General features: G+C 45.4%; 1 protein-coding gene across 2 annotated transcripts in view; it reads right to left on the reverse strand.

The window, feature by feature from the left end:
* BLOC1S5 (biogenesis of lysosomal organelles complex 1 subunit 5) overlaps positions 1–27,207 on the reverse strand; it is an 83,519-nt gene extending 56,312 nt beyond the window's left edge. For both annotated transcript variants that reach the window (XM_040432110.1, XM_040432112.1), the window contains exons 1-2: positions 27,025–27,207; positions 24,440–24,522 (exon numbers count right to left, since the gene is read on the reverse strand). In XM_040432110.1, coding sequence (XP_040288044.1) covers positions 24,440–24,522; positions 27,025–27,139 — 198 coding nt within the window. In that variant the 5' untranslated portion in view covers positions 27,140–27,207. The remainder of the gene's footprint in view (positions 1–24,439; positions 24,523–27,024) is intronic.
* Between the last annotated feature and the right edge of the window lie 342 nt (positions 27,208–27,549).

Consider the following 27,549-nt stretch of genomic DNA (forward strand, 5'->3'; position numbering starts at 1 on the left):
GTCAACAGTGTCGAAGGCAAAGGACAGGTCAAGGAGAAGGAGAACAGAGTATTGTTTTTATTAACAATAGAACTCTATGGTGAACGGATGCCACTGTATGGCATCAGTCTGAGGCATCCATTTAACGTATACGTTTTTTATATACGCTAAATGGATGGGAAAAATGTGATGTGAACCCACCCTTATAGGGCGAAAAACTGTGTGATTATATATATCAGGGCTCGACAAATTCAAATCCCAGGCGCCAGGTCGCCATGGCGATCAGGAAATTTGTCCTGGCGCCTGGGTATTTGCCCCTGCTTGAAAATAGGCCCAGCACACCAGCAGCCGGGCGCAGCCACTGGAGCGTTAAAGAGGACCTTTCAAGTGTCATGATCTGTACAGCGGCGCCCAGGGATCTCACAGCACTTACTATTATCCCTGGGCGCCGCTCCATTCTCCTGCTATGCCCTCTGGTATGTTCGGTCACTTAGTTATAGTAGGAGGAGACTGCCCTTGTTCTCCTGGGCGTCTTCTTCTCCCAGGCTGTAGCGCTGGCCAATCGCAGCGCAGAGCTCACAGCCTGGGAGAAAAAGGGCAGGCTCCTCCCAGTATAACTAAGTTAACAAACATACCGGAGGGCATAGCAGGAGAACGGAGCGGCGCCCAGGGATAATAGTAAGTGCAGTGAGATCCCTGGGCACCACTGTACATATCATGATACTTAGTTCACAATTTTTTGCCAGATGAAAGGTCCTCACCGCGAGGCTAACAATGTGACAGGCGGTGCACATGACTGTTTAAGCCGAGTGACATCACTCCCTCTCCCCGCTGGCTGTCAGTGTCGCTCACCTAGGATTGGACGATATCAAAAATATTACCACGATAACGATATTAAGAAATTTATCGCGATAACGATATATATCGCGATAAATGCCCATTTAGAAGAAAAAAACACTTGGGGCCACAATGAGACATTATACTGTATGGGGGCAGCCACAAGGAGACGTTACACTGTGTGGGGGCAGCCACAAGGAGACGTTACACTGTATGGGGGCAGCCACAAGGAGACGTTACACTGTATGGGGGCAGCCACAAGGAGACGTTACACTGTATGGGGGCAGCCACAAGGAGACGTTACACTGTATGGGGGCAGCCACAAGGAGACGTTACACTGTATGGGGGCAGCCACAAGGAGACGTTACACTGTATGGGGGCAGCCACAAGGAGACGTTACACTGTATGGGGGCAGCCACAAGGAGACGTTACACTGTATGGGGGCGCCCACAAGGAGACGTTACACTGTATGGGGGCGGCCACAAGGAGACGTTACACTGTATGGGGGCGGCCACAAGGAGACGTTACACTGTATGGGGGCGGCCACAAGGAGACGTTACACTGTATGGGGCGGCCACAAGGAGACGTTACACTGTATGGGGCGGCCACAAGGAGACGTTACACTGTATGGGGCGGCCACAAGGAGACGTTACACTGTATGGGAACAGCCACAAGGAGACACTATACTGTATGGGGGCAGCCACAAGGAGACGTTATACTGTATGGGGGCAGCCACAAGGAGACGTTATACTGTATGGGGGCAGCCACAAGGAGACGTTATACTGTATGGGGGCAGCCACAAGGAGATGTTATACTGTATGGGGGCAGCCACAAGGAGACGTTATACTGTATGGGGGCAGCCACAAGGAGACGTTATACTGTATGGGGGCAGCCACAAGGAGACGTTATACTGTATGGGGACAGCCAGGCAGCCACAAGGAGACGTTAATTGTTATACTTTTATATGTCATTTTTCACCATTTCGGGTATCTGTAACTAGTCAATTGACTTCTAGTAACAACAAAAACATTACAGGGTTAATTCTGAACCAGAACGAGTGGTTTATAGTAGGGATGTCCCGATACCATTTTTTTTAGACCAAGTACGAGTACCGATACTCTTATTTAAGTACTCACTTATACCAATTACCGATACCAATTAAATAAATAACACATTTATTTTGTGACCACTGACCAACCAAAAGTCCAAAAAACAGCCCCCAGCCTCTCATGTGCCCCCCAGCCTCTCCCTCTTAGCAGCCCCCTCTGGTAACTCAACCCCCCCCTAGTATTAATCATTGGTGGCAGTGGCCACAGGGTCCCCCTCCTCCCCCCATCATTAGTGGCAGTGGGCAGTGCGTCCCCCCCTCCCTCCCCAGTATTAATCATTGGTGGCAGTGGCCAGAGGATCCCCCTCCCATCATTGGTGGCAGTGGGCAGTTCCGATCAGAGTCCCAGCAGTGTAATGCTGGGGCTCCGATCGGTTACCATGGCAGCCAGGACACTACTGAGTCCTGGCTGCCATGGTATGTTAGTGAGCAGCATTATACTCACGTGCGCCGTGGCCGCCGGGCGCTCCTTCTTCTGTCTGTGCGGCGCATTGCTAATGCTTATAGCCTATGAGAAGAAAGAGCGCCGGGCGGCCACGCCGCACGTGAGTATAATGCTGCTCACTAACATACCATGGCAGCCAGGACTCAGTAGTGTCCTGGCTGCCATGGTAACCGATCAGAGCCCCAGCATTACACTGCTGGGACTCCGATCGGAACTGCCCATTGCCACCAATGATGAGAGGGGGAGGGGGGGGACCCTGTGGCCACTGCCACCAATGAATAATACTGGGGAGGGAGGGGGGGCGCACTGCCCACTGCAGAGACTGAAGAACAGTACCGGCACCCGACCTCTGACGGGACGCTGTGATCCGCGCAATTAACCCCTCAGGTGCCTCAGGGGTTAATTGTGCGGATCACAGCGTCCTCTCAGAGGTCGGGTGCCGGGAATGCGAGTCACAGAACTCCTTCCCCCACGCCGAACTGCTGAGAACGCCGCCGCAAGCGGCCAGCACGTATCGACATTCGGCAGTGGTATCGGGGACATTTGCACGAGTACAAGTACTCTGCAAATGTCCAGTATCGGTTCAGGCTGGGGCGGGCGGCCGCGGACGCAGATTTTGAAGCGGTCAGCGCACATGACCGCTTCTATGACATCACAAAATACCGCGGTAATTAGGAAACAGCGGTATCGCCATATCGCCGTCTTTTTTAATACCGCGGTATATCGTGATACCGGTATATCGCCCAACCCTACACTCACCTGCCCGCTAGGCACTCTCCAACGCACGCCTCATGTCCCGGGAGCGGCGCAGGTGACTACGGCAGGGTTTCCGTTTTCCTGTACAAAGACTCTTCCAGCGTTTCCCGGAGAGGAGCCGTCTCATTATAGTAAAGCCTCATGCATACGTCCGTAGAACACGGACCGTGTGATACCGGCCTGGATTTCTTCTGAGTGCAGGAGCGCACGGTGTCATTTGTTACTATAACGCAGTGCAGTGATACACTGGTATAGATCTATACCAGTGTATTACTGTACTGCGGCAGCAGCAGGATGCGCACGGCGTCATAGCAACCAATGACGCCGTGCGCTTTTGCACTCAGAAGAAATCCAGGCCGGTATCACACGGTCAGTGTTCCACGGACGTGTGCATGAGGCTTAACGCACTCACAGGACTCCGAGATCCCTCCGACAAACAGGACCGCAGCCCCACCACCTCCCCATCACAGCACGGGATATAGATCCAGCAAGAGCTGGAACCAAATGCTGGCCTTGACTCAGTGCGCGTCCACAGCGGAGGGTGCACAAGGACGGCCCCGGAGACGCCGACAACAGCGACTCCATTATCCCCCGGACTGGACAAATAATCCGGGACAGCAGAAGGGCAATGATCCCGCAGTGACGGCAGATACAGGCGGCAACTAGGGACATTTCTCTTCAAACCCAGCGCTGCTTCAGTTTTATCTAGTCACAAAATAAGTTTACAAGAGAAGAACTATGAGACGAATAATGAGCCCGGACCAAACATCCTGGGGAAGGGATCTCAGTTCTGTCAGCTGCAGCACAGGGATTATACACAGTGACGTCACAGCGCAGGGATTATACATACAGTGACGTCACAGTACACTGATAAACACTGAAGAGATGCTGCACACAGTGACGTCTCAATACAATCAAACATTGAAAAGATGCGGCACACAGTGACGTCACAGTACACTGATGATAAACAATGTGAAGTGATGCTGCACACAGTGACGTCACAGTACAATGATACATAGTGATGAGATGCGTCACAGTGACGTCACAGTACACTGATGATAAACACTGAAGAGATGCTGCACACAGTGACATCAAAGTACAGTCGTGGCCAAAAGTTTTGAGAATTACATAAATATTGGAAATTGGAAAAGTTGCTGCTTAAGTTTTTATAATAGCAATTTGCATATACTCCAGAATGTTATGAAGAGTGATCAGATGAATTGCATAGTCCTTCTTTGCCATGAAAATTAACTTAATCCCAAAAAAAACTTTCCACTGCATTTCATTACTGTCATTAAAGGACCTGCTGAGATGATTTCAGTAATCGTCTTGTTAACTCAGGTGAGAATGTTGACGAGCACAAGGCTGGAGATCATTATGTCAGGTTGATTGGGTTAAAATGGCAGACTTGACATGTTAAAAGGAGGGTGATGCTTGAAATCATTGTTCTTCCATTGTTAACCATGGTGACCTGCAAAGAAACGCGTGCAGCCATCATTGCGTTGCATAAAAATGGATATTGTGGCTACTAAGATTGCACCTCAATCAACAATTTATAGAATCATCAAGAACTTCAAGGAAAGAGGTTCAATTCTTGTTAAGAAGGCTTCAGGGCGTCCAAGAAAGTCCAGCAAGCGCCAGGATAGTCTCCTAAAGAGGATTCAGCTGCGGGATCGGAGTGCCACCAGTGCAGAGCTTGCTCAGGAATGGCAGCAGGCAGGTGTGAGCGCATCTGCACGCACAGTGAGGCGAAGACTTTTGGAAGATGGCCTGGTGTCAAGAAGGGCAGCAAAGAAGCCATTTCTCTCCAAAAAAACCATCAGGGACAGATTGATCTTCTGCAGAAAGTTTGGCGAATGGACTGCTGATGACTGGGGCAAAGTCATATTCTCCGATGAATCCTCTTTCCGATTGTTTGGGGCATCTGGAAAAAGGCTTGTCCGGAGAAGAAAAGGTGAGCGCTACCATCAGTCCTGTGTCATGCCAACAGTAAAGCATCCTGAGACCATTCATGTGTGGGGTTGCTTCTCATCCAAGGGAGTGGGCTCACTCACAATTTTGGCAAAAACACAGCCATGAATAAAGAATGGTATCAAAACACCCTCCAACAGCAACTTCTTCCAACAATCCAACAACAGTTTGGTGAAGAACAATGCATTTTCCAGCACGATGGAGCACCGTGCCATAAGGCAAAAGTGATAACTAAGTGGCTCGGGGACCAAAACGTTGACATTTTGGGTCCATGTAGATAGAAGAAAGGCTTACGGCCAGCTCACCTATATGATCCTGTGGCGGTGCACGGAGCGGACCCAAGCCAGTCCCGATGTAAGTCCACATGAAAGAAAAGAGGCTCCAGCACCAGTGGCAAATGCTTCAGCAATCCCGATCTTTATTCACCAAAATATTTAGGGTAAATACAGCATACAGTGGCACTGATTCCCACTTATTCCCAGTAGATTTACGCGTTTCGAACAGTAGTGTTGTTAATCATAATCAAAGGTGTCTGACCTGCTCCGATCAGAAATAGGGTCCATTCCCGCTGTCCCAACCCACAATGGGAGGGGCTGGGGGAAAGCAGGGTGGACACAGAATCGATCAGTAGCATGCAAGACACCTGTTCAAACATACACACACCCGTGACATATATCATCCATTTTGGTAATAATAAAATTGTATAAATCCTACATATTGGTGCAGTCAAAATAGCCACAAACAACACAAATTATTCAGGCAGGTAAATGCTGTAATAGACTGATAGAGGCACATTTTGGGTCCATGACCTGGAAACTCCCCAGATCTTAATCCCATTGAGAACTTGTGGTCAATCCTCAAGAGGCGGGTGGACAAACAAAAACCCACTAATTCTGACAAACTCCAAGAAGTGATTATGAAAGAATGGGTTGCTATCAGTCAGGAATTGGCCCAGAAGTTGATTGAGAGCATGCCCAGTCGAATTGCAGAGGTCCTGAAAAAGAAGGGCCAACACTGCAAATACTGACTCTGCATAAATGTCATGTAATTGTCGATAAAAGCCTTTGAAACGTATGAAGTGCGTGTAATTATATTTCACTACATCACAGAAACAACTGAAACAAAGATCTAAAAGCAGTTTAGCAGCAAACTTTGTGAAAACTAATATTTGTGTCATTCTCAAAACTTTTGGCCACGACTGTACACTAATAAACAATGTGAAGAGATGCTGCACACAGTGACGTCACAGTACACTGATAAACACTGAAGAGATGCTGCACACAGTGACGTCACAGTACACTGATAATAAACAATGTGAAGAGATGCTGCACACAGTGACGGCACAGTACACGGATAATAAACAATGTGAAGAGATGCTGCACACAGTGACGTCACAGTACATTGATAATAAACAATGTGAAGAGATGCGGCACACAGTGACGTCACAATACACTGATAATAAACAATGTGAAGAGATGCTGCACACAGTGACGTCACAGTACACTGATAAGAAACAATGTGAAGAGATGCTGCACACAGTGACGTCACAGTACACTGATAATAAACAATGTGAAGAGATGCTGCACACAGTGACGTCACAGTACACTGATAATAAACAATGTGAAGAGATGCTGCACACAGTGACGTCACAGTACACTGATAATAAACAATGTGAAGAGATGCTGCACACAGTGACGTCACAGTACACTGATAATAAACAATGTGAAGAGATGCTGCACACAGTGACGTCACAGTACACTGATAATAAACAATGTGAAGAGATGCTGCACACAGTGACGTCACAATACACTGATAATAAACAATGTGAAGAGATGCGGCACACAGTGACGTCACAATACACTGATAATAAACAATGTGAAGAGATGCTGCACACAGTGACGTCACAGTACACTGATAATAAACAATGTGAAGAGATGCTGCACACAGTGACGTCACAGTACACTGATAATAAACAATGTGAAGAGATGCTGCACACAGTGACGTCACAGTACACTGATAATAAACAATGCCCATGTTGTTTGGTTCTAGACTTCTTTATATGTTAATTTAAGAGGTATTATTTTTGTCGCTGAAAATAAGGCTTTATAAAGGTAAAAAAAAAAAAAAAAAAAGAAAAACGGCTCCTAACTTTTTTAGCTGGCTCCTAGATTCCAAGGAAATTTGTCAAGCCCTGTATGTGTGTATATATTATATATACACTGCTCAAAAAAATAAAGGGAACATTTAAACAACACAATGTAACTCCAAGTCAATCACACTTCTGTGAAATCAAACTGTCCACTTAGGAAGCAACACTGAGTGACAATCAATTTCACATGCTGTTGTGCAAATAGGATAGACAACAGGTGGAAATTATAGGCAATTAGCAAGACACCCCCAATAAAGGAGTGGTTCTGCAGGTGGTGCCACAGACCACTTCTCAGTTCCTATGCTTCCCGGCTGATGTTTTGGTCACTTTTGAATGCTGCCGGTGCTTTCACTCTAGTGGTAGCATGAGACGGAGTCTACAACCCACACAAGTGGCTCAGGTAGTGCAGCTTATCCAGGATGGCACATCAATGCGAGCTGTGGCAAGAAGGTTTGCTGTGTCTGTCAGCGTAGTGTCCAGAGCATGGAGGCGCTACCAGGAGACAGGCCAGTACATCAGGAGACGTGGAGGAGGCCGTAGGAGGGCAACAACCCAGCAGAAGGACCGCTACCTCCGCCTTTGTGCAAGGAGGAACAGGAGGAGCACTGCCAGAGCCCTGCAAAATGACTTCCAGCAGGCCACAAATGTGCATGTGTCTGCTCAAACGGTCAGAAACAGACTCCATGAGGGTGATATGAGGGCCCGACGTCCACAGGTGGGGGTTGTGCTTACAGCCCAACACCGTGCAGGACGTTTGGCATTTGCCAGAAAACACCAAGATTGGCAAATTCACCACTGGTGCCATGTGCTCTTCACAGATAAAAGCAGGTTCACACTGAGCACATGTGACAGACGTGACAGAGTAAAAATACACTACTACGCTATGACAGTAGTCATCCAAAACCTATGTTAAGATCTTTACCTTTTAGTCAGATGCTTAGGGTCAAGAGGATTGTGAAGGACAATGATGAAGTGGAGGATGGATTAGCCACCATGGGTTTGAAGTAGGGTTGTCCCGATACCGATACTAGTATCGGTATCGGGACCGATTCCGAGTTTTCTCGGCGGTACTCAGCCGCCGATACCCCGCCCCGATACATAAATAGAATACTTTTTTGAACTAACGCTGCCCTCTCCCATGTTCCCATGTTCCCCTGTATCCCCACAGCACTTACTTAAGCTTCCATAGCAGGCAGAGCAGACGGCAGCAGTAACGTCACTCACTGACGTAGAGCGCCTGCTCCGCCCACTTTATGAGTGAAGCAGGCGGAGCAGACGCGCAACGTCAGTGAGTGACGTTACTGGTGCCGTCCGCTCTGCCTGCTATGGAAGCTTAAGTAAGTGCTGTGGGGATACAGGGGGATACAGGGGAACATGGGAGAGGGCAGCGTTAGTTCAACTTAATAACTGGATAAGGATTCACGTTTATAAAAAAATACTTCGGTGAGCGGCGGGGCCCGGTGTATTGGGGGACACTGTTATGAGGGGGATCTGTGGATGACATATAGCAGTGTCATCCACAGATCCTCCCCATAACAGTTCCATCCACAGATCCCCTATAACAGCACCATCCACAGATCCCCCACCAAATAACAATGCCATCCTCAGATCCCCCCACCCCATAACAATGCCATCCACAGATATCCCACCCCATAGCAGTACCATCCACAGATCCCCATAACAGTGCCATCCACAAATCCCCATAACAGTGCCATCCACAGATCCCCATAACAGTGCCATCCACAGATCCCCCATAACAGTGCCATCCACAGATCCCCATAACAGTGCCATCCACAGATCCCCCATAACAGCGCCATCCACAGATCCCCCATAACAGCACCATCCACAGATCCCCATAACAGTGCCATCCACAGATCCCCCATAACAGCACCATCCACAGATCCCCATAACAGTGCCATCCACAGATCCCCCATAACAGTGCCATCCACAGATCCCCCATAACAGTGCCATCCACAGATCCCCCATAACAGTGCCATCCACAGATCCCCCATAACAGTGCCATCCACAGATCCCCCATAACAGTGCCATCCACAGATCCCCCATAACAGTGCCATCCACAGGTCCCCCATAACAGTGCCATCCACAGATCCCCCACATGACAGTGCGTCATCCACAGATCCACAGATCCCCCAAAACGGTCACATGACATTTTAAAAAAGTATCGGTATTCGGTATCGGTGACTACTTGAAAAAAAGTATCGGTACTTGTACTCGGTCCTAAAAAAGTGGTATCGGGACAACCCTAGTTTGAAGTTTGTGAAAAGGGGTTACCCTAAAAAACTTGTGCATTCTAACTTCTAAAAGGGAAATTCTCTTTCGAGAGAATCCCTTTTAAAGGGAGAGAAAGCTTAAAAAAAAAAAAAAAAAAAAAAAAAGAGAGATTAATCGTATCCCTTTTGTCTCCCACTATACAACCTTGAGCACTAGAATAAGCGGTATCCTGAGGAAACATTGGTCAATCCTTGACAGTAATTTTAGACATATACCAGAGTTCAATGTCCCCCCCATTAATGTCTTTCAGACGTACACAGAATTTGAGAGATTGGTTGGTCAGGGCGGATATAGGTACTAAAAAGCGTACATTTAGCTCATATTTCGGCTCTACTAGAACAGGAAGTTATCCTTGCTATAATTGTGTGAATTGTCCTCTGATGTTGAGGGGACCTACATTTACACATCCGGATATGGGAGTTGATTTTACCATCAAACATGATCTCACTTGTGACTCGACCTGATATATCTACTTGAATGTCCATGCCACCTCCTATACATTGGAGAAACAATATGGGATGTTAAGACTAGACTCAACCAACATAGGTACACCATTCGGGAAAAGAGATTAGACTTACCGGTATCTAAACATTTCACAGAAGCAAAACATACCGAAAGGGATCTACGCTTTAGAATTATTGACCAGGTACCCATGGCTAGACGTGGGGGGCTGGGGATCGAATGGCTATTCTTAAAAAACGTGAACTTTTTTGGATGTATAAATTGCAAACATTGAAACCCAAGGGTTTGAAAGTGGAATTTAGGGTGGTTTAGCCCTCTAGGCTCTTGCTTGATGCCCCTATATCTTCTTGATTGTAGGAATGAGAACAGTGCTTTATATATTATATTCTAATTTCCCTTTTGCATATTTTAGGAAATTATGAAGAATTTTGAATGCAACAAAGCCTACGTAAAGACACCAACTAAGCAATAACTTAGGGTATCGCGCAATATATCTCCTTATTCACCACTAGCGCCTGATTGTTATTTGGTCGTCATGACCACGGGTCAGGTGCTTTACACGCATGCGCATAGGTAACCTGTGCTTTGCAGGCTCCATCTTTGTTCCTGGTTTGAGTATCACCTGGTCCCGGATGCACACGCGAATGCACGTGGACGTCATAGAAATCGCGCTAACATGATGATGCATATGCACTGGCGATCACAACACGCCACAATGGTAACCACATGGGTCTCCATTTTGAAGGGTGAGCAACTCACGTATTTTTAAGTAATTACTTATTTATTATTTTGCACATGGGCATAATCATCATCTTAGAGGGAAACTATTATTATTTTATAATGTTTAGTACTTGATCATGATTATATATGAACTTTATTGGGAATGTACTTATGAATTATAGACACTGTATATCGTAGTATGACATTTTTACACTGGTTTCACTATGTACACATTGATAATCATGTTAATTTAATTGATTTAATTGATTGATAATTATGCACAATATATATATTTTAGATTCATTACACACAACTGAAGTAGTTCAAGCCTTTTCTTGTTTTAATATTGATGATTTTGGCATACAGCTCATGAAAACCCAAAATTCCTATCTCAAAAAATTAGCATATTTCATCCGACCAATAAAAGAAAAGTGTTTTTAATACAAAAAAAGTCAACCTTCTTATCTGTGATTTGACTATCCCTGCTTTTGAGGTCTCCTTAAGTATATGTTACAGGTTGCGAAAACAGTTATCCCTCGCCACTGGAAATCACCTACGCCTCCCTCCCCGGAGGTATGGTTTGAAGAAATTGCTCTACATCAGCGGATGGAGGATCTCATTTGCGTCTCTCCTCAGGACACCTCTCGATTCGTTCAAACCTGGGGCCCTTGGGAAACTTTCAAGGGGTCAGATGAGTTTCGTACTGCCCGTCTCTAACCCTATATTTCTCCACTCCCCGTTTCCCCCTTACCTTCCTTCCTCGTCTTTGGTCTATTGTTAAATGTTCCCCCTTCCTGTTGTGTATATGTCTTACTAGAATTAGACCCCTATAGCTTTCTCTGTCTTACTGAGCATTATGCTCTTCTTACTTATATATTGATGCATGTTCTTAATGCCCTTCAGTATGGGAATTTATATCATGCTGCCTCCTATGTTTGAAGACTGCTCTATGCAATGCACGGCATTATATGACACTGTAAATTGTTGTATTTATGTAATACTTTTACTCAATAAAACCTTGAATGAGAAAAAAAAGTCAACCTTCAAATAATTAAGTTCAGTTATGCACTCAATACTTGGTCGGGAATCCTTTTGCAGAAATGACTGCTTCAATGCGGCGTGGCATGGAGGCAATCAGCCTGTGGCACTGCTGAGGTGTTATGGAGGCCCAGGATGCTTCGATAGCGGCCTTAAGCTCATCCAGAGTGTTGGGTCTTGCGTCTCTCAACTTTCTCTTCCCAATATCCCACAGATTCTCTATGGGGTTCAGGTCAGGAGAGTTGGCAGGCCAATTGAGCACAGTAATACCATGGTCAGTAAACCATTTACCAGTGGTTTTGGCACTGTGAGCAGGTGCCAGGTCGTGCTGAAAAATGAAATCTTCATCTCCATAAAGCTTTTCAGCAGATGGAAGCATAAAGTGCTCCAAAATCTCCTGATAGCTAGCTGCATTGACCCTGCCCTTGATAAAACACAGTGGACCAACACCAGCAGCTGACATGGCACCCCAGACCATCACTGACTGTGGGTACTTGACACTGGACTTCAGGCATTTTGGCATTTACCTCTCCCCAGTCTTCCTCCAGACTCTGGCACCTTGATTTCCGAATGACATGCAAAATTTGCTTTCATCCGAAAAAAGTACTTTGGACCACTGAGCAACAGTCCAGCGCTGCTTCTCTGTAGCCCAGGTCAGGCGCTTCTGCCGCTGTTTCTGGTTCAAAAGTGGCTTGACCTGGGGAATGCGGCACCTGTAGCCCATTTCCTGCACACGCCTGTACACGGTGGCTCTGGATGTTTCTACTCCAGACTCATTCCACTGCTTCCGCAGGTCCCCCAAGGTCTGGAATCGGTCCTTCTCCACAATCTTCCTCAGGGTCCGGTCACCTCTTCTCGTTGTGCAGCGTTTTCTGCCACACTTTTTCCTTCCCACAGACTTTCCACTGAGGTGCCTTGATACAGCACTCTGGGAACAGCCTATTCGTTCAGAAATTTCTTTCTGTGTCTTACCCTCTTGCTTGAGGGTGTCAATGATGGCCTTCTGGACAGCAGTCAGGTCGGCAGTCTTACCCATGATTGCGGTTTTGTGTAATTAACCAGGCTGGGAGTTTTTAAAAGCCTCAGGAATCTTTTGCAGGTGTTTAGAGTTAATTAGTTGATTCAGATGATTAGGTTAATAGCTCGTTTAGAGAACCTTTTCATGATATGCAAATTTTTTGAGATAGGAATTTTGGGTTTTCATGAGCTGTATGCTAAAATCATCAATATTAAAACAAGAAAAGGCTTGAACTACTTCAGTTGTGTGTAATGAATCTAAAATATATGAAAGTCTAATGTTTATCAGTACATTACAGAAAATAATGAACTTTATCACAATATGCTAATTTTTTGAGAAGAACCTGTACTTGGTTGAAGCACTGTTTTCACTGCTTGACAAAGGCTCCATTGCGGTGAGCAGAAACGTGTATTTGGTGTAATAAAGGATCCACTTTTCTTCACCCAAGTCTGGAGTGCTGCCCTGTGCTTACTTTTACTACAATTTTACTACAAGGACTTTGCACCTCTTATTTTAAAGTGCTGCAAACGCCTTAATTTTATCTATCTAGATAGATAGGATAGATATATCCATTGTCACAGTTTCTATTTACGTAATAAGGCAGTGCTCCAGATGGTGACCAAAATGGTCGCTAATGCGACTTAGAATTTACAAATGGCGACAAGACTTTTTAGTTGTCGCCATTTGCGACTAGCCCCGCCGTTGCAGCTCTGCAGTTCAATACTGCGGCGGGGCACAGGAGATGATAGTTCTCTGCCCCGCCACCAATCACCCTCATAGGCTTCAGGCTTAGAAGGCCTGAAGCCTATGAGGTAGTAAATACCCACGCAGGCGCGCGTGATGACGTCATCACAGCCGGCGCGTGTGTGATGACATAATCACGCCTGCCTGCGCTGGGACACAATGAAGCAATGTGGCCGTAGACCAGAAGAGGTTGTGGCCTGCATCGTGAACACCGGTGAACGTGGGATACAGGTGACTATCAGTTGTTTTTTTCACTGCCAAGATTATCAAAATTAGGGTTATTCACTTTAGAAAAAAAGACGACTGAGGGGAGATCTAATTACTATGTATAAATATATCAGGGGTCAGTACAGAGATCTATCCCATCATCTATTTATCCCCAGGACTGTAACTGTGACGAGGGGACATCCTCTGCGTCTGGAGGAAAGAAGGTTTGTACACAAACATAGAAAAGGATTCTTTACGGTAAGAGCAGACTATGGAACTCTCTGCCTGAGGAGGTGGTGAGTACAATAAAGGAATTCAAGAGGGACCTGGATGTATTTCTGGAGTGTAATAATATTACAGGCTATAGCTACTAGAGAGGGGTCGTTGATCCAGGGAGTTAGTCTGATTGCCTGATTGGAGTCGGGAAGGAATTTTTTATTCCCCTAAAGTGGGGAAAATTGGTTTCTACCTCACAGGGTTTTTTGCCTTCCTCTGGATCAACTTGCAGGATAACAGGCTGAACTGGATGGACAAATGTCTTTTTTTGGCCTTATGTACTATGTTACTATGTAACTTGGGGGCCTTTACTAACAGGAAGGATAGCACTGCAGGGGGCATTGGGGAAATAATACTGAAGGGGCACTTTGGGGCATTACTCAAGGGGAGCACTATGAGGGACACTACTGGAGGGGCACTTTGGGGGACATATCTACTGGAAGGGAACATTACTAATGAAGAGGCACTTTGGGGGACATTAATACTGTGGTGCACTGTGGGGGACATAACTGGCAGCATAATTGGGGCACTCTAGAGGAATTTTTAATACAGGGGACAGTATAAGGGTCATTACTGGTGGCACTCGGGACTTTTCAACACCGAGACCCTATAGGTGGCATTACCAGGGCATTTTTTTCATGAGGGCACTATATGGGGTATTACTGGATAGACGGGGGGCATTTTAATCCTGGGGCACTATAGCGGGATTTTTTTGTACATGGGCATTACTACTTGGGGCACTATAGGGGACATTTAGGGGGCACTATAGTGGCATTTTTACCTGGGGTAAAATAATAGATATTAATGCTGGAGGCACTGTAGGGGCATTTCTATTACAGGGACATAATACGGGACATTATTTTTTGGGACACTATACAGGCATAACTACTGGGAGCACATTATAGAGTTTTATTATTATTATTACTGGGGGCATTTTAGCGGACATTATTATTACTGGGGGAGGGCACTCTAGGGGGCATTATAATTGCTAGAGGCATCATAGGGACACTATGTCTACTGGGGTCACTATTTTTTCAGCAGGGGCATTGAGGAGCACAGTGGGCACAGGGCTGGGAGGGACAGCAGGATGAAATTGTTGGGAAACCAGGGTGGGGAGGTTGTGCTGAAAATGTGGGAAGGCTTATATTAAGAAATCTAACATGTTTTTTAACAAACTCTGCAGAGCCTAGATGCGGCTGAAAGAATCTGTCATGGCAGTCTGGGTCAAACAAAGGGGAAGAGGAAAGAGAACGTCAACATGACAGGAGATGTCAATAAATGGAAGGTATGTGTTGCTGTAGTCTCCTATATGTTTCCTAGTTCTGGCAGGAAGTATGCTGTATGTAGAGCTGGCTCACTACTGTCTCATCTTCTCCTCCAAGTCTTTTTTAACCGCTTCACGTCCGGCCATAGGATATAAACGTCCTATGGGTGGACGTCTATTTCTGAAAGCACGTTCTAAAACGTCCTTTCAGAAATAGCAGCTGCACGCTAATCGTGCAGCTGCTGATCGGGTTGCCCGCTGTCAGTGACAGCAGGGCAACCCTAAGACAAGGCAGGGACAGTGCCCAGGTGTCCCTGCCTTCTAGATCGCTGCAGACACAGGGCTCAACGCTGTGCGCTTCCTGTTCCGGCCCGGCGGTCATGTGACCGCCGTGACCGGAGAGTGCAGGAGCTGTGTGAGGTCTCTCAGAGACCTCGATCAGCCCTGCTCTGAGGCTGTACAGCGCTGGATTGCTGCTGTACAGCCTCTATAGGGGTGTATTTGTCCTGTAACTGGGGCTACTATGTCAGCCCCAGTTACAGGAGAAATCAACAGTGAAAAAAAATAAAAAAAAGTGAAGCAAATGTCCCCCAGAGGTCTTATGGGGGACGAAAAGTGTAAAATAAAAAAAATAAAAATAAAAGGTTGAAAATAAAAAAATAAAAAAAAGTTTCACATGTAAAAAAAAAAAAAGTCCCCAAGTAAGGAATGAAAAAAAAAAGTTAAAAAAAAGTATACATATTAGGTATTGCCGCGTCCGTAAAAACCAGCTCTATAAAAATATCACATGACCTAACCCCTCGGGTGAACACCGTAAAAAAAAAAAAAAAAAGTCAAAACAAGCAATTTTTGTCACCTTGCATCACAAAAGGTGCAACACCAAGTGATCAAAAACGCGTATGTCCCACAAAATAGTACCAATAAAACCGTCACCTCATCCCGCAAAAAATGAGCCCCTACATAAGAAAATCTCTCAAAAAATAAAAAAACTATAGCTCTCAGAACATGGACACATTAAAACATAATTTTTTTGTTTCAAAAATGCTATTATTGTGTAAAACTTTAATAAATGAGAAAAAGTATACATATTAGGTATCGCCACGTCTGTAACGATCTGCTCTATAAAAATGTCACTTGACTGAACCCCTCAGGTGAACGCTGTAAAAATAAATAAATAGAAACTGTGCTAAAACAACCAATTTTTTGGTCACCTTGCCCCATAAAGTGTTATAATGAATGATCAAAAAATCATATGTACCCAAAAATAGTACTAATAAAACTGGCACCTTATCCTCTAGTTTCCAAAATGGGGTCACTTCTTGGGAGTTTCTACTGTAAGGGTGCATCAGGGGGCTTCAAATGGGACATGGCATCTAAAAACCATGTGGAGTTCCTTTTCTTCTGCGCCCTGCCGTGTGCCCATACAGCAGTTTATGACCACATGTGGGGTGTTTCTGTAAACCGCAGAATCTGGGTAATAAATATTGAGTTTTGTTTGGCTGTTAACCATCGATGTGTTAAGAAAAAAATTGATTAAAATGGAAAATCTGCCAAAAAAGTGAAATTGAAAAATTTGATCTCCATTTTCCTTTAATTCTTGTGGAACGCCTAAAGGGTTAACAAAGTTTGTAAAATCGGTTTTGAATACCTTGAGGGGTGTAGTTTCTACAATGGGGGTATCCACTATGTAGGCCCCACAAAGTGACTTCAGACCTGAACTGGTCCTTATAAAGTGGGTTTTGGCAATTTTCTTATAAATTTGAAGAATTGCTTCTAAACTTCTAAGCCTTCTAACGTCCTAAAATAATAAAATGACATTTCCAAAATGATGCCAACATAAAGTAGACATATGGGGAATGTTAAATAATAAATATTTTATGAGGTATCACTTTCTGTTTTAAAAGCAGAGAAATTTAAATTTAGAAAATTGCGAATTTTTCAAATTTTTGGGTAAATTTGGGATTTTTTCATAAATAAAGGTGAAATATTTTGACTCAAATTTATGATTATCATGAAGTACAATGTGTCACGAGAAAACAATCTCTGAATGACTTGGATAAATAAAGGCGTTCCAAAGTTATTACCACATAAAGTGAGATATGTCAGTTTTGCAAAATTTGGCCTGGTCAGGAAGGGGGCAAATGGCCCAGATGGGAAGTGGTTAATTATAATTATATGTATTTAAATTTGGCAACTAAATTTTTCAGTTCAGTAGCCAATGGCTCCTAGGTATTTTTTTTAGTCTGGAGCACTGTAAGGGCTCATGCACACGGCCGTTGCCCTGCTGTGGCCGTATTGCGGCCCGCATACAGCGGGTCCGCAATAAACAGGCACCAGCCGTGTGCACCCTGCATCACGGATGCGGACCCATTCACTTGAGTGCTTCCATGGTGTTTCTGTCCGTGCCTCCACACCGCAAAAAAATAGAACATGTTCTATTTTTTTTATGGTGCGGACAGATCACGGACCCATTCAAGTTGAATAGGTCTCGATCCGTCCTGGCGGCGGCACAGATGTTGCCCGTGCATTGGGGACCGCAAATTGCAGTCCCTAATACACAGAACGGCCGCACAATGACCATGTGCATGAGCTCTAATTTTAGGGTATGTCCATGCAACATCTTTTCAGGTCAGCTTCCCATGCATAGCCATAGTGTTTTCGCAGATCCATTCATATAGATGGGAAAATTTCACCAAGGATTTCCTTTAACACAGCACAGAAAAATTATGACATGTAGTTTCTATATGAAGAGCTCCCCGGAATATAGCACGGCCCGCTATAACCACCTAGCTGCAATACTATAGTATTCAATCAATGGCCGGCTCTATATCATACATGTAACATTTATATATATTTTTTTAATATATCCTTCATAAAATTCAACCACCAATCCAAAATAAAATAGAATAAAATAAAACGATAAATAAATAAATAAAAATATAAATATCATATATCTTAATAGTATATTATATAGCTGATTGTAGTCTCTGTCCCTCTTTTAGTTCCAATTGCGGAGCTCACGCAATTTTTGGAACCTTTAATATATTGCGGTTTTTTAAAAGCATGTAGTCCTCCAATTGATATATTCATGCACAACGTAGCGTCTTATATCAATGTGATTCAGTCTTATCGCCACTTTGTATTATGTTTCCATATGCAGCATACTTTGTGCGCACACCAGTGTTCTGGTAGGTTTGTCCGATGCTGCCAATATAATAGTTAATACATACGTGGCTTTCCTCTGTGGGCTGTTTCCTTCCAAAACCCCAGAATCTCACAGTCAGTCCCCGCGCTTGTGCTGGCACTCTTGTTTCAGCGCATGCGAGTTAGGAATATTGGGACGCCAACTCCGCTTTGTGGCATGTATTTTGTTCTTTGATAGAGGATCTTCGCTTCTTAGATACCGCAGTATTATCTCTTATAATTCTTTGCCAAACGCATTTCGAAACCTGAATGGTTTATTCTTCAGTAGTCAAAAGATATGATATAAAATGAGTTGCTCCTTATATTGAGCCAGTATAATCACTTAAAACCCGGACCGGACTGTGTCACGCCCGTACGGTTACTGAAAACTTGGAGCGGACTACAAGCTACCATTTGTCTCTTGAACACATACTGCGGTACATTCACCTTCTCGTAGCACCATTTTACATTATTTCCTCACCTTCATATATAGACATATGATATGAAAAAAACAAAAAAAAAACAATATGATATACATATTTCTGTAGACGTTATAGAGTCAGTGTCGATGCGCTGGAAAACAGCCATTCATATGGATGGGAAAATTTCACCAAGGATTTCCTTTAACACGGCACAGAAAAAAAATTGCAGATCTAAGTGGCTGGTCAGGTGGCAAAGAACAGGATTGAATGCCAATAGGGTAATCCTCCTATGGACCCACAGCAGTGCAGAATTCTATAGCAAATCCGTGAAAGAAACTTCACTTTCAGATTTTTGCTGGATATTAATCAGTTGTGTGAACATGATGACAATGATCAAGCATTCAAGACGAGGTGTTATGTTCAAATTCTCCACCTGGGACCAGACAGCTCGATCTCTGGAATCAGTACAGTCGATATCCTATAAAAATCTAAGGCTGACAATCTAACCCACCACCAGACGGTCTGGCGGACCAGCAGGCCCCTGCCTCATCTGTGTGCAGGTAGCCTAACATGGGCTTCCATGCTTCCACTCAGTCAATTATTATTATTATTATATTTTTTTTCTTAAAAGAGTATTTGCACCTGGATATCTTTGGCACGTCGATAGGATATGCCATAAATGTCCAATAGGTGCAGGTCCCAGATTTGGGAGTTGTTGGCCATTTTCAGAACTCCAAGGAAGTGAATGGAAAGAGACAAGCACCTGTCCACTCATGGCGGACACACAATGGGGCTGTATTATTGAGACAGGTTCCATATGTGGGACTGGCACCTAGCGGACATTGATAGTGTATCCAGATGATATGTCATAAATATTCTGACGGAAGACCCTTTCAACGGGTTGTCCGGCCTTGAAGCTGTCAAACCTATGGAAACGTTTTCTATATTGTGTTTAAAAATGTATTATTCCGAGTCTGTTAAGTTGTCTTTGTCTTCTAGTAGTCATACAAATGAGGTTTCTACTGAATGAAATGCACAGGCTAAAAACATAAATATATACAAAGATGGTTCTAAATCTCCTTTAGTCTTACAAAAGACACAAAGCTGTGCAGCAATTTGCTGTGAAATAATACGTTTTGCATACCATAAACCATTACAGATTTTGCTGTTGCATTACAGCAGAACACTACTGCCACCTAATGTATACATCTGGAACTGAAACAAAGGCATGAATAATATTTTAGTCATTGAAATAAATGTAGAACCATTCCTTTAAAGGGGTTATTAAATCACGTAAAAGTGGAAAAGTCATTCACATTTTTTTTAATCTGTGGGGCCAGTGAATGTATGCGACTTTGTAATATAGTTCATTACGAAAATGTGACAACTTTCATTACGAAACAGCCTGCAAAGTGGCTCCTTAGGGTACTTTCACACTTGCGGCAGAGGATTCTGGCAGGCAGTTCCGTTGCCAGAACTGCCTGACGGATCCGGCAATCCTGACGCAAATAGATGGCATTTGTCAGACGGATCCGGACGGATTTAACTGCAGCATGCTGCGGTATTTTCTCCGGCCAAAAAACGTAAGAGAGACTGAACTGAAGACATCCTGATGCATCCTGAACGGAATGCTCTCCATTCAGAACGCATGGGGATAAAACTGATCAGTTCTTTTCCGGTAACGCTAGTGTGAAAGTAGCCTTAGCAACATACTGAGCTTTGCTAAAGAAACTCTGTCTTCCACATCTACTGAATGCTGAAGACAGCCAAATGTAAGATGCAAAGGCAGACTTCTCAGCCTGCCTCTCCTCTACCTGCCTCCCTACATATTAGCACATATTCTACTAAGCATCTTACATTCTTTTGTTTTTTTTTCCCCTCTCCAAGAGTCCCTGGTCTATTTTACCAGAGCTTACTAACTAACCAGGGACACTGGGAAAACAGAGGGGAGCAGGGGGATTCCAGGGAGCATTGCTAAGAGCAGATCAAACAGGCAGAGACTCTCAGAAAAACAAACAAAAAAAAAAAATCAGCTAATCCTGGCATAGTACATGGGTACAGGGTATCCATGTGCTATGCCAGGCGTTAGTAATTGTCCGGGTAGCATGGGCAAGAGCAGCACTGCTGCTGCCCATTCATAAAATGAGCTGTCAGCGGTGTACGGAGATCTGAGTTTGCAGCGCACACTGAATGGTGCATTTTAGCGATGTAAAAGTATAGTATTTCTGGGATTAGGAACAACATATTAAACATTATTAAAAAAGTTTAGTTACTCTTTAAAAGGGGTTATTCGGGAAATCATTATCTTCAGGATAGGTGTCATCATCATCACATCAGTGGGAGTCCAACTCCCAGCCTCCACACCAATCAGCTGTTTTAGGGATTTGCACGCTCACTGAAGCTCTGGTGAGCAATGCAGGCTCCGGGCAGCTTTCCAAGGACAGATGACAACTTGTCCGATGTACAGTGATATCACTGGCCTAGGAAGAGGCTGCAACACTCAAGGCCTTTTCTAATAGCTGATCGGGGGGCCCCCCCCCCCCCCCGAATGTCACATCCCCACAGATCTGATACTGATGACCTATCGTGAGGACAAGTCATAAATATGTTTTCCTGGATAACTCCTTTAATATTCACATAGGGAGGCAGGAGCTGAGGAATTAAGAGGCCGATGTAGAACTCTGCATCTCTAGTTTACAGTTAGGGTCCATTCACACAAACGTATGGCTATTTGTGGTCCGCGACATGTGCGCCGGCCGTGTTAACTCCGTTTTGCTGTGCGGATCCACTGCCTCGAATGGGTACACAATCCGCAAAATATAGGACATGTCTTATCTTTTGCAGTGTGGAGGCATGGACCCGTATGCCCACGGAAGTACTTCTAAGTGTTTCTGTGTCCGTCCCTGGACTCTGCAAAAGATAGGACATGTCCTATCCTTTGCCGTATCTTGCAGTTTGTGGACCGATTCAAGTCAATGGGTCCGAATCTGTGATACAGAGTTCACATGGCCGATGCCCGTGTATTGCAGACCCACTGTTTGTGGTCCACAACATGGGCACGGAGGCCATACGAATACTGAATTTCCATAGCACACATTTCTCTAATAATTACACTTACATTCACTGTGCCTACACAAAAAAAATAAAAAATTAAATGATAGTAACACTTTAAGGCTACTTTCACACTAGCGGCACGGACCTCCGGCAGGCTGTTCCGTCGGGTGAACAGCCTGTTGGATCCATCCTGCCGCTAGTGACCGTGTGCCCCCGGACTGCCGCTCCGTCCCCATTGATTATAATGGGGGCGGGTGCGGAGTTCCGGCGGAGGCACGGCAGCACACGGCGAGAGGCTGCCGGAATAAAACTACGACATGTCCAACATTTATTCCGGCAGCCTCTCGCCGTGCCTCCGCTGGAACTCCGCGACCATTATAGTCAATGGGGACGGAGCGGCAGTTTGGGGACACACGGTCACTAGCTGCAGGATGGATCCGACACGCTGTTCACCTGACGGAACAGCCTGCTGGAGGTCTGTGCCGCTAGTGTGAAAGTAGCCTGAGGACAAAACTTTTTTTTTATTCCCACATTGTCCCATCATAACAAATAATTACCTATCCACAGGATCAATGATAAGTATCTGATCGGGGGGGCCCGACTGTTGGGCTGTCCAGAGATTACAAGAACAGGGATCCGCCAAATCTCCCACGAGTGAATGGAATGATGGTCATGGATGCTGCTGCTGCTGTTTGTCTCTATGGGACTGCTGCAGATAGCCGAGTACAATCCAGAAAATTACTTTGGGCAACTCTGGGCCAGCAAATCCGCATCATATCCAACTTGTGTGGCCATACCCTTACAGGATGAACTTCCATATTGGAAGCAAGGCCGTGTATAATAGCCACACTCCTGCTGCTGTGTCCAAGAAATCATTGCAGCAAATATGTCCATCAGCAAGAAACATTCGCGATTTGTTTAACTACTTAAGTATCGGGCCCATTTTTGGTTTTCCCTTTTTAATTTTTTTCTCTCCACGTTTCAATAGTTATAAAAAAAAAATTAAGGAATTATGTAAAATTGGGAAAGGGGGATTTAAACTTAATAATTTTTAAAATTTAATAACTTAACCCCCTTAGAGGGCTAGAACCTGAGATCTTTTGATCCCTTAGAGACCTAGTAGGCCTCTTTCAGACGCGCGTTGCGGGAAAATGTGCGGGTGCGTTGCGGGAACATGCGCGATTTTTCCGCGCGAGTGCAAAACATTGTAATGCGTTTTGCACTCGCGTGAGAAAAATCGCGCGTGTTTGGTACCCAAACCCGAACTTCTTCACAGAAGTTCGGCCTTGGGATCGGTGTTCTGTAGATTGTATTATTTTCCCTTATAACATGGTTATAAGGGAAAATAATAGCATTCTGAATACAGAATGCATAGTAAAATAGGGCTGGAGGGGTTAAAAAAAAATTTAACTCACCTTAATCCACTTTATCGCGAAGCCCGGCTTCTCTTCTGACTTCTTCTGATCTCTGTGCAGCACCAGGACCTGTGGTGATGTCACTCCGGTCATCATATGATCCATCACCATGGTAAAAGATCATGTGATGACCGGAGTGACGTCACCACAGGTCCTGTTGCTGCACAGAGATCAGATGAAGACTGAAGGAGATGCCGGGCTACGCGATCAAGTGGACTAAGGTGAGTTAAATTATTATTATTATTTTTTCAACCCCTCCAGCGCTATTTTACTATGCATTCTGTATTCAGAATGCTATTATTTTCCCTTATAACCATGTTATAAGGGAAAATAATAATGATCGGGTCCCCATCCCGATCGTTACCTAGCAACCGTGCGTGAAAATCGCACCGCATCCGCACTTGCTTGCGATTTTCACGCAACCCCATTCACTTCTATGGGCCTGCGTTGCGTGAAAAACGCAGAATATAGAGCATGCTGCTATTTTCACACACAAGTGATGCGTAAAAATCACCGCTCATGTGAACAGCCCCATAGAAATTAATGGGTCGGTATTCAGTGCAGGTGCAATGCGTTCAACTCACGCATCGCATCCGCACGGAATACTCGCCCGTGTGAAAGGGGCCTTAGGGTGAACGGGATTTTGACACGGTCCCTGCTGAGCTGTGCTTCGTCCACAGCTTAGCAGAAAGCTTACCCTGGCAGGCCTGGGAAGCTTCAGAAGCGCCCAGGTTACCATGGTAACAGATTGGAGCCCCACGATTTCACTGTGCGGGCTCCGATCGGAAGGCAGAGGGAGCCACATCCCTCTGCCTTGCTTCACAGATGCCGCAATCGGTGTTGATAGCGGCATCTGAGGTGTTAAATGATGGGGTTTGGGAAGATCGCCGTTCCCAATCAGTGTGGCCAGGCGTCTGCTGTATGATACAGCCGGCACCCAGCATGTACAGAGCGGGCTCACAGCTGCAGCCCACTCCATTAATTCCCTCGACCACCATGTCACGGTGGCTGAAGGGGTGAAACACAGAGCTGAGAATAAAAATAAAAAAGATTAAAAGCACCATCCCAGTGTTCAGAGAATAAGAGTGGCAGGACTGACCTCAAACTCCTTGATGAAGTAGCGGGTCTCACCCTGAATGATCGGTCGGTGATCCAACAGTCTGGAATGAATTTCTCCCACATCTGTGAAAAAATAATGTGAAACGCAATGTAACTTTAAAGACAATATTTTGCTGCTGTTCCATGAAGATGTCTGTGAAATACTGTACATCGCACTATGGGGGCGCTACACTGCATCTGTAGTATACACGGGAGATAGAGATATTCGGGACAATTTGCTGATCTATACATCCAGAATATGTACCCATATCCCATAGGATCCCATGTACTCTTTCTTCATCCTGTGTAGAGGAGCGGAGGGGCAACGTGCTGAGAGAAGAGGCTCCTTCACCTGTATGGGCTTAGACCATTCCAGAAAAAAGGATGACATTAACCCTTCCTCAATGTTATCTCCCCCCATATGAGACAAAAGCTAAAATTAGGTCACTGAGGGGTTAAAACGCACCTAAAAGGTGTTTTCCATCTCCAGGGGCCTTTCGGGTACACCCCCTCCCCCAATGTGGCCAGTCTGCAAGTGCTGACATGGAGGGTCTCCGTACACTACGCTGACCGAAATACGGACATGGCTGTGTGCATGAAGCCCCAACATGTCCCTCAGCAGTAAAACGCAGAAACCGTTACCGTACTAAGAAAAATCCATACAGAGCAATAGAAAGATCTCCCATCACATTCAGGGCACACGCACACAAACGTATTTTGTTTCTGTGTCCATTGCGAACCATTCACTTCAATGGGGCCGCAAAAAACGGAAATGACTCCATGTGCATTCCTTTTCTGTATATGTCCGTTCCGCATAAGAATAGAACATATCCTATTATTGTCCGCATTACGGACAAGGATAGGACGGTTCTATTAGGGGCCAGCTGTTCCGTTCCGCAAAATATGGAATGCACTCGGACGTCGTCTGTATTTTTTGCGTATCCGTTTCTTGTGGATTGCAAAATACATACGGTCGTGTGCATGAGGCCTTAAAGCTTCATTCACACGTCAGTGGAACAAGGTCCGTGAGATACCGGACTGGCATCTTGCTTAGCACTAAGCAGGATGCCAGTCCGGTATCTCACGGACCGTGTGAACGAAGCCTAAAGGGGTTGTCCGAGATTCTGATCGGCGGGGGTCTGACTACCAGCACTAATCAGGTATGTGAAGAGGCAACATTGGCTTCTTCAAACAGCTGATCGGCTGAGGATAGGCCATCAATATCAAAATGCCAGAAAACCCCTTTAAAAAACTAAGACGCTCCTTTTATGAATCAACAGTCTTCAAGGGAAACCTGAGCTGCAGTACCATAAACAGCCCATGGTCAGGAGTGGCACAGTTTCAGATCCTATGCGGTATGGTGCAGATAAAACCGGCTTAGGCTACTTTCACACTAGTGTTTTTCTTTTCCGGCACCGAGTTCCGTCCTAGGGGCTCATTACCGGAAAAGAACTGATCAGGCATATCGCCATGCATTCTGAATGGAGAGTAATCCGTTCAGGATGCATCAGGATTAGTGTTGAGCGAACTTCTGTTTTAAGTTCGGCGTCTAAAGTTCGGCTTCCGGTTAGCAGAGAATCCTGTTATGGATTCCGAATTCCGTTGTGGTCCGTGGTAGCGGAATCAATAATGGCCGGACCACAACGGAATTCGGAATCCATATCGGGATTCTCCGCTAACCGGACGCCGAACTTAAAACAGAAGTTCGCTCAACACTAATAAGGATGTCTTCAGCTCAGTCTTTTTGCCTTTTCAGGACGGAGATAATACCGCAGCATGCTACGGTTTTATCTCCGGCCCAACAAAACGGAACACTTGCCTGAATGCTGGATCTGGCATTTTTTTTCCATAGGAATGTATTAGTGCCGGATCTGGCATTCAAAATACCGGAATCCGGTCCGCGCATGCAGGATCCGTTTTGCCGGATGACACCGGAAAGACGGATCCGGCATTTCAATGCATTTTTTCATCAGTTGCCATACGTTTTCCCGGAACCGCTTGCCGGATCACTCTGCCGCAAGTGTGCAAATAGCCTCAGTTGCCCATAGCAACCAATCAGATTAAGGCTCCATTCACACGTCCGCAAAATGTGTCCGCATCCGTTCCGCAATTTTGCGGAACGGGTGCGGACCCATTCATTCTCTATGGGGAGGGAATGGATGCGGACAGCACACAGTGTGCTGTCTGCAGCCGCAATTGCGGAGCGCGGCCCCGATTTTGGGTCCACAGCTCCGCAAAAAGATAGAGCATGTCCTATTCTTGTCCGCAGCTTGCGGACAAGAATAGGCATTTCTATGGGGGTGACGGGCTGGTGTGTTGCGGACCCGCAATTTGCGGGTCCGCAACACACCACGGACGTGTGAATGGAGCCTAAACCTTACATTTTCCATAGGAACTCTAAAAAAATTTAATGTAGAATGTTTGGTTGCTATGGGCAACTAAGCCAGTTTCGCCAAGTCCCCTTATATGCTTATCCTTGAAGTGACAGGAGTAAATCCCACCACCATAGTGCACATCCTCTCTCATTCCTATTGGCACTGCCTATGTCTGACATAAGCCCACAAGACCCTCTCCTCGCCTCCATACCCTTGATGATAAGCTGGGTCGCCGGCCCCACAGAGCAGCCGTTCTCCCGCTTCGGGCTCGGTACCTTTACCGTCCCGGTAAAGGCAGCCTTGGCCGGTGAGTTACTGCTGCTCATGTCCTCGCCGTGGTCACGTGACCCTGGCACATAGCCCTCCGCTATTCTGCCCAGGCACCCTGTCAGGAGCTGTCATCTGTAACGCGGCTTCTGATTGGGCGCACGCTGAGCTCGTAACTTATCAGATCTGTGTCGCGCTCTCTGATTGGTTCATTAAATTTCCACGCCCATTCTTGTTTGTGTGTGAGGAAGTGCTGTCAGACGAGGCCACCAGAGTGCTGCTTGTGTCAGGGCAGAGTTGTGGGTGCTGCCTCGTATGTCTGTATAGGAAGCAAGCTTAAGACCCACTATCATGTAATACACTTATTAAATGATCTCCTAGCGCTATGTGTCATGGTGGAGCAGTTAAAGGGGAACTCCAGTCTATTCATTTTCTGAGGTCAGTCAGCACTGTGGATCTGCAGAAGAAC

This window comes from Bufo bufo, chromosome 5 (genome assembly GCF_905171765.1).
Source record: "Bufo bufo chromosome 5, aBufBuf1.1, whole genome shotgun sequence".
In the NCBI taxonomy this organism is placed as follows: Eukaryota; Metazoa; Chordata; class Amphibia; order Anura; family Bufonidae; genus Bufo; species Bufo bufo.